This window comes from Bos javanicus, chromosome 10 (genome assembly GCF_032452875.1).
Source record: "Bos javanicus breed banteng chromosome 10, ARS-OSU_banteng_1.0, whole genome shotgun sequence".
NCBI lineage: Eukaryota > Metazoa > Chordata > Mammalia > Artiodactyla > Bovidae > Bos > Bos javanicus.
In genome coordinates, this window is record NC_083877.1 from 86,874,723 (window position 1) to 86,889,753 (window position 15,031).

The following is a 15,031-nucleotide window of genomic DNA, read 5'->3' on the forward strand; positions in this document are numbered from 1 at the left end:
TCTATCTCTTTCACAAACCTTGAGTCCAGGAGTTCGTGATGGACAGGGAGGCCTGGCGTGCTGCAGTCCACGGGGTTGCAAAGAGTCAGACACGACTGAGCGACTGAACTGCACAGAACTGAACTGAGTCTTTACGACCAAAAGGGGGGGAAAAAATGAGTCACTTTTCAGTCTATATGTCCTTTTTTCACAGAGCCCTAGAATTAAGCTAATTCTAATTTCTCCCTCTTCTCAAACTGGTGAGTTTATCAGCATCGTAAGATGTTTATTACATTTGCAAAAGAATGCTTCCTAATGGCTTCTGGAAGGAGAAATCCAGCTGGGTTTTGTGGGGGTAAGAGCTGGTGCTGGGCCTTACCCAGCCATTGCTGTCATGCGTGCCTCTCTAACCCCCACCCTCGTGCTCCTGGTGCCTGCAGAGCCTAAGGAAAGCCTCTCCACCCCTCCCGGGTTCTCCCCTCACTGCAGTCGGAAGGGGAGTAGCAGGAAATGGAATCTGCCCCGGTCATGGGATTTTTTTTGAAAGAAACAAAGCACTATCTGATGAAGAGCAGGTTAATCCTGCTATTTCATTTCCCTTTCAGAAAGGGTGGGGGCAGGATTGTGATATGAAGTATTTGGTTTCACATCTGTTCCAGGAATTATCCCCGGCATAAATCCACTTTTCTTCTAAGCATCCTAAAGCATCCCAGGGAGCTCCTCCTCCCAGAACACCCTCCCCGCCTCTAGAGTTTATTTCACAGCCACAGAGCAGCTGACAGGCTCCCCAAGAAATCATCCTGTCATGGCTAGAGCAGGAGGGCATCTCTGAGGGCATTCTGAAGTCAGAATGTCTGTGGATCAGCGGTACCAGTTCTGTGCTGTGCTCTCCAGGAAGTGTTTAGGAGGAAAAGTGCGGAGCACACCAGCAGTGTGGTACAATATAGGAAGAGGACCCAATTTAAAAATCAAAGGAACTAGCTGTCATCTCACCTTGGCTACTATTTGTGTGATCTTGAGCAAGTCACTAAACCTCGTCAGGCTCAAAGCCCCCGTCTGTGGAATTAGGGCAATGTCTCCTAGCGTGTGCTCTGCAAAATGCAGGTCGTCACGGTCAAACAAATTTGAGAAATGCCATTTATTCTATGCCATTTCTTAAAGAGGCATAATATGTATTAGTCTGTTTAAAGGCTGTGAGGAATCTTTCAGTAAAGAAACTTGTTTGTTTGTTTTTTCCCAGCATTTCTCAAATTTATCTGACCTGAAGTTGTTTTTTCCTAGGATGCTGATTACTATCTTGACACTGAAAAATGAAGTTCAACTCCAAAATGCTTCAAGTCTGTATAATCTGTAACATGTTATGCTTAAAAACCTCAATAAAATAACTTTTCAACTTTCAAGTCTTATTCATGGGAAAAGGAAAAACAATTTCACATGTGGCAAGGTGACTTCTAGTTTTAAAAACTGAACTTAAGGGCCAAAGCAATTACTCAAAGAAACACAGGCTTGTAAATAGAGTTTTGAAAACCTTTTCTGGAACTGCTGTTTTCTCTTTCTACCTTTGAGATGTTTAGCATTCTAATGTGGCCTTCGAGTGTGTGATGGGAACTTTCTATGAATAATTACGTTCAACACTCTAGTAAGTACATGTAAGGAGTAACAAAGTGAAACACAAGATTCCCAACCTTGATTCAGACTAAATATATACACAAGGAAAAACAACTTCAGAGTGAAGCAAAATACAAATTCATATTTTGACAAATGTTAATATACACAGATGGTCCCCAACTTTAGATCATGGAACTCACAGTTTTTTCCTTTTACGATGGTCTGAAAGCAATACACATTTGGTAGAAACCATACTTTAAATTTTGAATTTTGGTATTTTCCTAGGCTAGGTATTATCCTCTCTCGTGATGCTCGGCAGTGAACACAGCCCCCAGTCAGTCAGGTGATCATGTGGATCGACAGCTGGTATACTTCCAACCATTCTGAACCTAGACAAACAGTCTGTTGTACTGTACTTTAAGTACAGTTAGTCAACAAATTACATGAGATATTGTTGTTTAGTTGCTAAGTCATGTCCAACTCTTTTGTGACCCCATGGACTGTAGCCCAACAGGCTCCTCTGTCCATGGGATTTACCTCTCAAGAATACTGGAGTGGGTTGTCATTTCCTTCTTCAGAGGATCTTCCTGACCCAGAGATCGAACCCGCATCTCCTGCACTGGCAGGTGGATTCTTTACCACTAAGCCACCAGGGAAGCCCCAAGATATTCAATACTATATTCCAAAACAGGCTTTGTTTTCACCAATTTTGCCTGATTGCAGGCTAATGTAAATGTTCTGAGCATGTTTAAGGTAGGCCAGGCCAAGCTATGATGTTCAGTAGGTTAGATGTATTAAGATGTATTAATGTAAATAAAACATGAAACCCAAAATTCAAGGAATAACTGGATCAAGGGTGAAATGGAAGATATATGAAGGAGAAATGTGAAAATAGGATCAAGCAAAGCAGTAGTTTTAGTAACTTAAGAAAGTAGTGACTTCACCTAATATAAAATTATTCACCTGAGACTGAAATAAGGTCTGACTAAGATCAACTATAGCCAGACAATACTAACATCATTTAAAACAAAAAAAAAAGCTAATAATAAACCTTGTAAGGAATGAATAAGAATGGTTTACTTAATCATTCAGTTTGAAGAAATAGCCACATCTTTAAAGTGTTCATCTTTAATGAGTTTTAGATAATGTTGGCTTTCCTCTTTCTCATCTCTCTGAAAACTTCTTAGTCACTTTTATAAAGCTCTTTATCCTTTGCTTACTTGTGGATTTTCATTCTTTAGAATCCTGCCTTTGAGGGAGGTTTATTACAGGGCCAAGCAAGGAGAATGGGTGGCTTATGCTCAAAACGCCTATGGTTTGGGGGGAAAGTTTTTATTGGCAAAGTTTGGGGTGAGAGCTGCAGGGTATATGACTTTCTTCTGATTGGTTGGTGGTGAGGTAGCACGGTGGTACTCCAGGAATCTTGTGCTCAGCCTGAGCTTACCATCCACCACCTGGATGTGGGCCTTAGTTCTTTCCCGTAATTTTGGCTGACCTCCATTTGACAGTTCCAAACCTGTACCTCCAGCCAGGGCCTTCATGTATGGCCTCACAGATGAGTTGTGCAGTGCATAATTCTGGAAATGCCATATGCATAAAGCATGTATGTTGCAGCCCTTCTCCAGCCCAAACTTCTCTCTGGATGTCTATATCCCAGATACCTCTACATTTCTCTCCTGATTGTCTCACAGTCATCGCAGACCCACCACATCCAAAACTGTGCTCATCATCTTCTTGGCCACACTCCCCTTATGGCCCCTCCCTATTTACCTTCATTAAATGAAGCCAGAAACCCAAGAACCATTCCAGCTACTCCCATCAACCCACACATCCCACTGGTTATCAATTATTATACTTTTCCCTTTAAATACCTCTCAGATCTTATGTCTAATCTCATTCATTTTCTCAGACTTAATGTATCACTTTTTGTTTGAATTACTGTGGTGTTTTCCATACAGGTCTCTTTGCCCTCAACCCCATTCTGCTTTTATCCTCCGCACTGTTCTTAGTGGTCTTTTAAAAACAATTATAATTATGATACTTCCCCACTAAAAGTTTTTCAAAAGCTTTCCTACAAGTGCAGAATCCTTCAGTGGGTAACCAAAGCCCTTTGTGGTCTTCTCTCTTCTCTATCCATGTTTTCCACTACTCTCCCAGTACCTGTAAATCCCAGTCATTCTAAACTATTTGCTGCACACTTCCATGCCATTGCACAAGCTGTTTCCTCTTTGCAGAAACCCAGTCTCACCTTGGCTAACTGCAGCCACGCTTCCACTCCCAGATCTTGTCATCTCTTCCAGAGTCCTTCACTGACCACAGGACCCACTTCCTCCTCTAACCATCAACTCCTGTAATACCCTTTGCCTTCCTCTGTAATGGAATTTTCTAAAATATGTTATTTTATTTTACTCATTGACTTCTATCACTAGATTGTAAACCTGAGAATTAAAAATTATATCATTCACCTCTATATCACCAATACTTTTCATAGTGCTGGGCACTTAGCAGGTATTCAGTAAGTGAATTTGGGACAAATGGTCAGTTTCTGTTACTATTAAAAAATGTAACATTCACCAAATAAGTCTCTGGACAATGTTAGATCAACTATACAGTGTTCACATTTTGTAAATTTGGAACATTTTAGTAACTATTTCTATCCTTCTTTCTGTCCATTGGACTTCTTGAGAGGAAGAGAAAAGACTTCATGAAACTTCACCAGCTTCAACCAGCTTTTTCCTGGTGTTCAAGGGCTATGTTCTTTCCTTCACCCAGAAAACCATATGGGGAATAGAACAGACATACAGTAGAGTACCTATCTTTAATAGGTTTAAGATATTAAATCCACTACTTGTTAACTCTAAAAAGATGAGATTTAATTACAGTATGTAAAATAGATAGCCAATAGGAATTTGCTGTATGTCTCAGGAAATTTGAACAGGGGCTCTGTATCAACCTAGAGGGCTGGGATGGGGAGGGAGAGGGGAAGGAGATTTAAAAGGGAGGGGATATATGTATACCTATGGCTGATTCATGTTGAAGTTTGACAGAAAGCAACAAAATTCTGTAAAGCAATTATCCTTCAATTAAAAAATTAATTTAAGAAAGATAAAGTGAAGTCACTCAGTCATGTCCAACTGTTTGCGACCCCATGGACTGTAGCCTAGCAGGCTCCTCTGTCCATGGAATTTTCCAGGCAAGAATACTGGAGTGGGTTGCCATTTTCTTCCCCAGGGGATCTTTCCCACCCAGGAATCAAACCCAGGTCTCCCGCATTGCAGGCAGACGTTTTACCATCTGAGCCACCAAGGAAGTCAGATTTAAATACAAATCTTCTAAGATTGACCCAGTAGCAAACTACAGGGGCGTATGTGCCCGTACCTTAGGCACTAATCATTTCCAGAATGTAGCTACTCACTTACACCTACACAGCCCCCAGAGGGGTGAAATGTAAAGTGTCAGTTAGCTGAAATTCTTATTTTTTTAATTTTTTTACCCATAACTTCAAGGAGGAAAGATGCAGATAGCAAATATGTCAGGTGACTGTAGTAGGAAATCCTGGACTTGGATTCTATTACCATACTTACCACTTAGTAACTGTGCAATCTGAAACAAGTTAGTTAACTCCTACAGGCTCAGTTTCATCATCTGTAAAATGGAAATACATTCATTTAGAGGTAGTTTTTGAATGCCTACTGTGTATCAGGTGCTTTGCTTGGCACCTGAATTACAACAGCTGCAGCATCTTCTTCATGGGCTCACTGTGAAAACTAGCTGAGATATTGCTTGTGAAAATATTGTTTTGTTTTGTTTCTTATCAAGCAACAAATAGAACAGTTTCAGTCTTCAGAGACTGGGGCAGAAAAGTAGACTGATTCATTTGCAGCAAGGTTTGAAGCAAAGAAAAATTGGGCCTTAACCCCATTTAACAAAGACGTTCAAGTAGCCTAAATATTCTTTGCCCAAGCAACCCAGCTAAGACTGGTTTTTCTTTGTTGGTACGTGAGGTTATTGTTATTTTTATCTATTGCCGCATAACAAATTTTACCCCAGAATCATGGCTTAAAAGAACAGGCATTTATTGTCTCCGTTTCTATGAGTCAGGCTTCCTAGCTTAGCAGGGAACCTGTGGCCTGAGGTTGCTTGTCAGGTGGGAGCTGTGATCTCATCTGAAGGCTTAGCTGGGGGATCTGCTTCCAGGCACACTCACATGGTAATGGGCAAGCCTCTTTCCATTCAGTCCTCTCTGAAGGACCTCTGCATGAACTGAAATGTGACCCCATTACAGGTTTGTATGTGAAATTTTAACTCCCCCCAGAACCTCAGAATGCGACTATATTTGGAGATAGGGCCTCCACAGGGGTTGTTAAAAGGAGACTCTTGGGGTGGGCCCTAATCCAGCCCAACTGGTTTCTTTATAAGAGGGAATTTGGACATGCAGTGAATCATCAGGGACCCTTTGAGGACCCAGGGAGAAGGTGGCTATGTGCAAGTCGAGGGAGAGGCCTCAGAAACAAAAAGACCACACTTTGATCTAAACTGCCAGCCTCCTGAACTGTGCGAAAATAAATTTCTGTTGTTTAAGCCAACCGTTCTGTGGTTATGGCAGCCTGGGCAGACTAATACATGGCAACTCGCCTCCTGTGACCAAGCAACACGGGAAAGAGTAAGAAAGCACCCAAGGCAGAAGCCACTGTCTTTTTATAACTTAACCTTGGAAGTGACATCCCACAACTTTTGCTGAATTCTCTTTGTAAGAAATGGGTCAGTAAGTCTGGTCTGTACTCTGGAAAGGAAATTACGTAAGGGCATGAGTACCAGCAGGCAGGCATCACACAAGGCCGCTGTAAAGACTGCCTACCACACCAGTTTTGTTTTGTCTTTAGTAAAGGAAAAATAAAAAGTCAGGAGATGGACAAATTGGCAGTTTTTACATGGCAGATTCAGCTTCATCAACTACATGAACACTCCGTTACTGATGCAGTCTTTAGGCCATACTACCATTCTGTGGATGATGCTGTGAAAGTGCTGCACTCAATATGCCAGCAAATTTGGAAGACTCAGCGGTGGCCACAGGACTGGAAAAGGTCAGTTTTCATTCCAATCCCAAAGAAAGGCAATGCCAAAGAATGCTCAAACTACCGCACAATTGCACTCATCTCACACGCTAGTAAAGTAATGCTCAAAATTCTCCAAGCCAGGCTTCAGCAATATGTCAACCGTGAACTTCCTGATGTTCAAGCTGGTTTTAGAAAAGGCAGAGGAACCAGAGATGAAATTGCCAACATCCACTGGATCATGGAAAAAGCAAGAGAGTTCCAGAAAAACATCTATTTCTGCTTTATTGACTATGCCAAAACCTTTGACTGTGTGGATCACAAGAAACTGTGGAAAATTCTGAAAGAGATGGGAATACCAGACCACCTGATCTGCCTCTTAAGAAATTTGTATGCAGGTCAGGAAGCAACAGTTAGAACTGGACATGGAACAACAGACTGGTTCCAAATAGGAAAAGGAGTACGTCAAGGCTGTATATTGTCACCCTGTTTATTTAACTTATATGCAGAGTACATCATGAGAAACGCTGGACTGGAAGAAACACAAGCTGGAATCAAGATTGCCGGGAGAAATATCAATAACCTCAGATCTGCAGATGACACCACCCTTATGGCAGAAAGTGAAGAGGAACTCAAAAGCCTCTTCATGAAAGTGAAAGTGGAGAGTGAAAAAGTTGGCTTTAAGCTCAACATTCAGAAAACGAAGATCATGGCATCAGGTCCCATCACTTCATGGGAAATAGATGGGGAAACAGTGTCAGACTTTGTTTTTCTGGGCTCCAAAATCACTGCAGATGGTGACTGCAGCCATGAAATTAAAAAACACTTACTCCTTAGAAGGAAAGTTATGACCAACTTAGATAGCATATTCAAAAGCAGAGACATTACTTTGCCAACAAAGGTTCATCTAGTCAAGGCTATGGTTTTTCCTGTGGTCATGTATGGATGTGAGAGTTGGACTGTGAAGAAGGCTGAGCACCAAAGAATTGATGCTTTTGAACTGTGGTGTTGGAGAAGACTCTTGAGAGTCCCTTGGACTGCAAGAAGATCCAACCAGTCCATTCTAAAGGAGATCAGCCCTGGGATTTCTTTGGAAGGAATGATGCTAAAGCTGAAACTCCAGTACCTTGGCCACCTCATGCGAAGAGTTGACTCATTGGAAAAGACTCTGATGCTGGGAGGGATTGGGGGCAAGAGGAGAAGGGGACGACAGAGGATGAGATGGCTGGATGGCATCACTGACTCGATGGACGTGAGTCTGGGTGAACTCTGGGAGTTGGTGATGGACAGGGAGGCCTGGCGTGCTGCAATTCATGGGGTTGCAAAGAGTTGGACACAACTGAGCGACCGATCTGATCTGATCTGATCTGACCATCCTGTGAAGCTAAGATAGTTCTGATCTGGCTGATAGAAATTTTTGACACTTAGGACAAGTTTTTCTGGGAGTGAAGAAGAGCACTTATGGAGTTGATTGAAGAGAAATGGTGCAGTGGAGCCTGAAGTCTATGTCTAATACAGTGCTTCTCAACCAGCAGTGCAGAGCAGTGGGGAAAGAGGAGGGTAGCGACCATAAGTTTTAAAAAGCATGTCAAGCTATAATATAATTTTATGTATGGAGAGTGATAGGAAATTTATGGCTTTCATAAAACAAACTGCAGAAAGTAAAATCTTTTTGGCTGGCAGAGCATAGGTTATAAAAGGTCGAGAAACTGCTGTAATCACTCTTTTATTGTTAATAGACAAAAAAGAGGGATACAAGATAGTGGCTTAGAAGTGGGCATGCAGTGAACCATAAAACCCAGAAAGAGGATACAGTTTAGAAAATGCAGTGAAAAGTAATAAAAATGATTAGTGGGAGGTACGGATTAGTTTGGAAGATAAATATAAAGTAACAGACATATTCAGGAGCCTTTGGAGAACGAATAGGAAGATCTTTACAAGAGAAGGATGGATGATAGTTAAAACTCGAGCTTTAGTTCAAAGGATGCAAGGGACATCTGCTTTGTGGTGATAGTGAGTTGACATCTGAATCCTCAGAAACTACACTGAGTTTCCAGTAGCTTTAGCCTCTAAAATTAGTAGCATTGTCAGCTTGGTTGTCTCATGTTTGTCTAACCATCAGCATCTAGGTGGCAAAGCTGTCATTATTCCCACCCACAGGCAAACCTCTCTTCACCTGCAGCCCTCTTTTTGGTCTCTAAAATTATGCTAATGTGAGGCTAAACTCTCCCTTTACCTCCCAGAGGACTCTAAGAGTTATCACTTGTAATAACGTCTCCAAATATTAAGCTCTGGTAATCTGGCTCCTGCTTTGCTGGAACTCCCCTGTGGGTGGCCCTTTGTTTTAAGAGAGGAAGAGGCTGTTTCCTGTTATCTCCTGGTTGCACCATAACAAGATGACAGACTGGTTCTAGGGTCCATTTCAGTTTTCCTTATAAAAAACTGTGGAAGCAGACAGTGGGAAGATCTCACAAGATGACCCATGCTGAAATGGTGTCTTGGAATTTCAGTAATATTTCTATGGGTTACCTAAAGAGTTCTCCTAAAGTAGATGTTTATGATGATATGGAACAATTTCAGAAATGTATTGTCAAGTGAAAAACTTTTTCAAATTCTACTGTGGGTTATGCTCCCATTTGTGTAAAAAGGGGAGAAGGAATATATGTTTATCATGTATTTGTTTGTATGAAAGTGAAAGTCGCTCAGTCGTGTCCGACTCTTTGTGACCCCATGGACTGCAGCCTGCCAGGCTCCTCTGTCCATGGGATTCTCCAGGCCAGAATACTGGGGTGAGTAACTGTTCCCTTCTCCAGGGAATCTTCCCAACCCAGGGATTGAACCCAGGTCTCCCACATTGCAGGCAGATTCCCTGCCGTTTGAGCCACCCGGGAAGCCCCTCATTTGTTTGTGTGGGCATAGACTATTCTGAGAAGGATATAGACATACATAGCAATAACGGAGTCTAGGGGAGAAGAGACACTTTTAACTCTATACCCTTTTGTACTGTTTGGTTGTTTGTTTTTTTCAAACCTGTGCACAGATTACTTTTTAAAAGCACAAATAAAAGGAGTGTTTTAAAGAGAAAGACCCTGGGGAATTCTCTGGTGGTTCACTGGTTAGGACCCCAGCTTTCAGTGCCACGGGCTCAGGTTCAATCCCTGGTCAGGGAACTAAGATCCCACAGGCCATATGATGTACCCTCAAAGGGGGAAAAGAAGACCTTGAAGAAATGAAATTTAAGTTTTTATATAAAAGCCTTCAAATTCAGTCATGTCCAACTCTTTGCGACCCCATGGACTATACAGTCTCCAGGCCAGAATACTAGAGTGGGTAGCCTTTCCCTTCTCCAGGAGTTCTTCCCAACCCAGGGATCGAACCCAAGTCTCCCGCATTATAGGTGGATTCTTTACCAGCTGAGTTATAAAGGAAGCCCAAGAATACTGGAGTGGGTAGCCTATCCCTTCTCCAGGGGAGCTTCCTGACCCAGGATTCAAACTGGGGTCTCCTCCATTGCAGGCAGATTCTTTACCAACTGAGCTGTCAGGGAAGCCCAGTGTAAGCCATTTTAAATTGAACCTTGATAACTGAGATAATATAAGTGCCATTGAAAGAAATGAGAGCACCCAGCATTGTGGATGAGTGGGGCAGATAATACTATTCATATTTTATTTTTATGAATTTCATATTTAGATTTTTTCTCCCCGTTTTATTGAGATATAGTTAACATACAGCATTGGACAAGTTTAAGGTATATGGCATAATGATTTTATGAAGCTCCAATACTTTGGCCACCTGATGCAAAGAACTGACTTAAAAGAAAAAAAAAAAAAAGAACTGACTTATTGGAAAAGACCCTGATGCTGGGAAAGATTGAAGGCAGGAGGAGAAGGGGACGACAGAGGATGAAATGGTTGGATAGCATCACCGACTCAATGGACATGAGTTTGAGCAAGCTCCAGGAATTGGTGATGGACAGGGAAGCCTGGTGTGCTGCAGTCCATGGGGTCTCAAAGAGTTGGACACAGCTGAGCGACTGAACTGAACTGAAAATGATTTTACTTACACACATCATGAAATGATATCATAATAAGTTTAGGGAATATTTATCGCCTCATATAGAAATGAAAGAGAGAACATTTCCTCCTTGTGATGAGAACTCCTAGGATTTCCTCTCTTAACAACTTTTATATGCAACATCCAGCAGTGTTAATTGTATTTACCATTTGTGTGTTACATCCCTAGTTCTTATCTTATAACTGGAAGTTTGTACCTTTTGCCCACCCTCATCTAATTCCCCTTCCCTCCACCCCCTGCATCTGATGACCACAAATCTGATCTCTTTTTCTGTGTGTGTGTTTGTTTTTGAAGTATATCTGACCTACAACACTATGTTAGCTCCTGTTACACAAAATAGTGATTTTGGTATTTCTTTACATTTCAAAATGATCGCCATAATAAGTCTAGTTACGTCTCCATGCAAAGATATTGCATAGTTATTTGCTTCATTCCCCACACAGTACGTGTTTTGACTCCCCCACCCTCGCATTTACCGGTTTTATGGTGGGAAAGATTGAAGGCAGCAAAAGGAGAAGGGGGCGGCAGAGAATGAGATGGTTAGCATCATGCATGACTCAATAGACATGAAGATGAGCAGGGGAGCTTGGCGTGCTGCAGTCCACAGGGTCGCAATAGTCGGACATGACAACTTAGCAACTGAACAACACATCACATTATACATCTTTTTGCTTTGTGTATCCCTTAACAACTTATTGTGGCTATAGATGATTTTACTACTTTTGTCTTTTAACCTTCCTACTAGCTTCATGAGCTTCCCTAAGTGGCTCAGATGGTGAAGAATCCGCCTGTAATGTGGGAGACCTGGGTTTGATCCCTGGGTTGGGAAAATCCCCTGGAGGAGGGCACGGCAACGCACTCCAGTATTCTTGCCTGGAGAATCCCCACAGACAGAGGACCTCGTGGGCTACAGTCCCTGGGGTCACAAAGAGTCAGACGAGACTGAAGCAACTAAGCAAGCACAGCACTAGCTTTATACACAGCTGATTTACTACCTTTCCTGTATATTTGCCTTTACCAATGAGATTTTTCCTTTCATAATTTTCATGTTCCTAGTTGTAGCCTCTTCTTTTTCACTAGAGAAGTCCTTTCTTGTGAAGCTGGTTTGGTGGTACTAAGCTTTTTCGTGGTGGTTATCTGTAAAGCTTTTGATCTCTCCGTCATATCTAAATGAACGTCTCTCCAGGTACTCTTGGTTGCAGGGTTTTCCCTTTCATCACTTGAAAGTTTCTGCTGAAAAGTCAGCTGATAGTGTTACGGAGTTCTTCTGGATGTAACTTGTTGCCTCTCCCTTGCTGCTTTTAATATTCTCTATCTTTAATGTTTTCCATTTTAATTATAGTGTGTCTTGGTGTGACCTTCTTTGGATTGATTCTGTTTGGGAGAGTCTGTGCTTCCTGGATAGTATTTTAGAAGTCAGATTCAGATGATGGCTGAACATTAAATTCAGAAAAGTCTTCTCAAAAGCCAGGGAGAAGTCAAAACTGGATGTAGAGTTTAGCAGTGGTCCTAGAGCTACCTGTCAGTGGACAAATTCTCCTGAGGGAAAGGAGCAACAAAGTGCGAAGGAGAAAAGGAGCCAGTGGAGGAGTCCAAGGAACCAGCCTCGAGAGGAGGCACCTGGATATTTCATAATCTCAGAAAACCACGTAGGAGAGGTCAAGAAGGTGGGCATGATCGATGAACTCAGATGCTAAGACAGGTGATATTTAATTCCCTGTGAATAAGATTTTGTTAAATGTGGTCATTTTCATATGAATACTGTCCTGTAGATCCCTTTACAATTTTCAGAATGTCTTCATGTGAATTATCCTATAAGAATCCACTGAAGTACACAATTTCTATCTAACAGTAAAGAAAAGAAAACTCAGAGAGATGGTAATTTTCCTAAGGTTACTGCTGGTACCACTTACTTTCTCCACATGATCAGTCTTGGGGAAGCTGAAGGCTGGTTCAGAGATGCCCGGGGTGGGAGGTTGTTCCCCTCTGGCGCCCAGGAGGCTTGTCATCCCAGCGCCTGTGCGCTCATTCAGTACCTCCTGGGAACAGTATTTGCTGGCCTCTCTCAGCTTCCTGTGAACTGCTGAGGAATTTGATTGTCTAGACTCTAGAGCAGTGGTTTTTAAACTGTGGGTCATGACCTACGAGTGGGTCATCAAATCAATTTAGTGGGTCACAGCCGGACTCACAAGAGCCCGCGGTGCCTGCCTCTTCTTAGTCCTGCCTTCGGTGACTTCACGTTGCTTACTTGAACTCAGCTGTGGTGGAAAACAGCCAGCAACACGAAGTCGGGGCTTTTGTTTGCTTATTTTACTGCAAAGGGCCAGTTGTTAAACATTTACTAGCATACCACTGGTTGTAATGGTCAATTCTTCCTCCCTCCCCCCACAATGGAACAGAATAGGGTAGAAAGAAAAAACACCCAGTTCCATCTATGGTAAAAGTAAGAATTGTTCTGTGAGACTTTAAGTCATAAAGCTACTTATGGGTGTGTTCACATGAGATGTAGTTTTTATACTATGCGTTGCAATTTTTAAAAAGCTTGAAAGTCACTGGTTTGGGGTCCCTTCATTTACTTTCCTCAGGTAATTGAACATCTGCTCTTCTCCTGATCCTTGGTATCCAGTAGCTTTTTTGAAGTAATGCTGCATTTACTATAGGAGGAATGAGATTGAAGTTTTATCAGGCTAAAAATAATTGTTCTAGAATAGGAAAGATCCCTCTATACATCAGTGCTTTTGAACTCAAAGCTATATAAAAATTTCTTCTTAAACCTAAGATTTTTTACAGTGATCATGAATTTTTCTTATAGTCAGAAAACAATAATCATTAAATTCCAAAGATTAGAAGGTTAGTAAATAGAAGAAATCAGATTAAAGTTCATAGCATTGTGTTACTCTGCCACTCTTCATTTCTAGAACTCTCTATAAAGAAATTAAATCCTTTTTTAACTTTTTATTGTTACTGTATTTTTTCTTAATTTTATTGAAGTATAGTGATTTACAGTGTTGTATTAATTTCTGCTGTACAGCAGTGATTCCCTTACCCACATGTATACTTTTTTATATTCTTTTCCATTTTGGTTTATTATACTACACTGAAGGTGGTTCCCTGTGCTATACAGTAGGGCCTTTTTGTTTATCCATCCTATGCATACCACTTGGCCTCTACTGATTCCAAACTCCCAGTCCGGTCCTTCTCCCCTTCCCTCTGCCCCCTGCCAACCACAGGTCTGTTCCCGTATGTCTGTGAGTCTGCTTCTGTTTTGTAGGTAAGTTAATTTGTGTCACATTATAGATCCACATACAAGTTATAATCATGTGGTGTTTGTCTTTTTCTGTCTTCACTTAGTGTGATCATCTCTAGGTGCATCCATGTTGCTGTAGACGTCATTATTCCACTCTTTGTATGGCTGAGTAATATTCCATTGTGTGTGTATATACAGTATCTTCTTCATGCACTCATCTGTCAGTGGACATTTAGGTTATTTCCATGTCTTGGCTGTAAATAGTAATACTGTGAACATTGAAGTACATATATCTTTTCAAATTATACTTTTGTCTCAGTATATGCCCAGGAGTAGGATGGCTGGATCATATGGCAGTTTTGGGGGGCTTTTCTGGTAGCTCAGCTGGTAAAGAATCCACCTGCAGTGCAGGAGACACTGGTTCGATTGCCAGGTCATGAAGATCTGCTGGAGAAAGGATAGGCTACCCACTCTAGTATTCTTGGGCTTCCCTGGTGGCTCAGATGGTAAAGAATCCACCTCCAATGCAGGAGACCTGGGTTCAATCCCTAGGTTGGGATGATCCCCTGGAAAACGGAATGGCTACCCATTCCAGTATTCTTGCCTGGAGAATTCATGGACAGAGGAGCCTGGTAGGCTACAGTACATGGGGTTGCAAAGAATTGGACATGACTGAGCAACTTTCACTTTTTGTGGCCACTCTAGTTTTTTAGCGTACCTCCACACTGTTCTCCATAGTGGCTGCACCAGTTTACATCCCTACCAGCAGTGTAAGGGGGTCCCTTTTCTCCATATCCTCTCCAACTTTTATTATTAGCAGGCTTTCAAAACTACAAGGAGGTAATACCACCTCACACCAGTCAGAATGACCATCATTAAAAAGTCTACTTAATTAATTAATTTCTTATGCAATTAATTACTCTTATGCAAATCAAAACTACAATGAGGTACCACCTCACACCAGTCAGAATGGCCATCCTTAAATTTGCATAAGAAATCAATTATTTTCAAGGTAAAAACTTTCTTTGAAACAAATCATTTCCCTTTTAATAACTTAGTGGTCTATTTT

General features: G+C 41.6%; 1 protein-coding gene across 21 annotated transcripts in view; it reads left to right on the top strand.

Annotated features, from left to right (window-relative positions):
• TTLL5 (tubulin tyrosine ligase like 5) overlaps positions 1–15,031 on the top strand; it is a 318,832-nt gene that overhangs the window by 289,870 nt on the left and 13,931 nt on the right. For 3 of the 21 annotated variants that reach the window (XM_061429511.1, XM_061429518.1, XM_061429514.1), the window contains one exon: positions 1,261–1,379. The exons of the other annotated variants lie outside the window; for them this stretch is intronic. Coding sequence is in view for 1 of the 3 variants with exons in the window: in XM_061429518.1 (XP_061285502.1) it covers positions 1,261–1,268 (8 nt within the window). In the remaining 2 variants the exon portion in view is untranslated. Of the gene's footprint in view, positions 1–1,260; positions 1,380–15,031 lie in introns of those variants that run through there. 21 annotated transcript variants of the gene reach the window in all.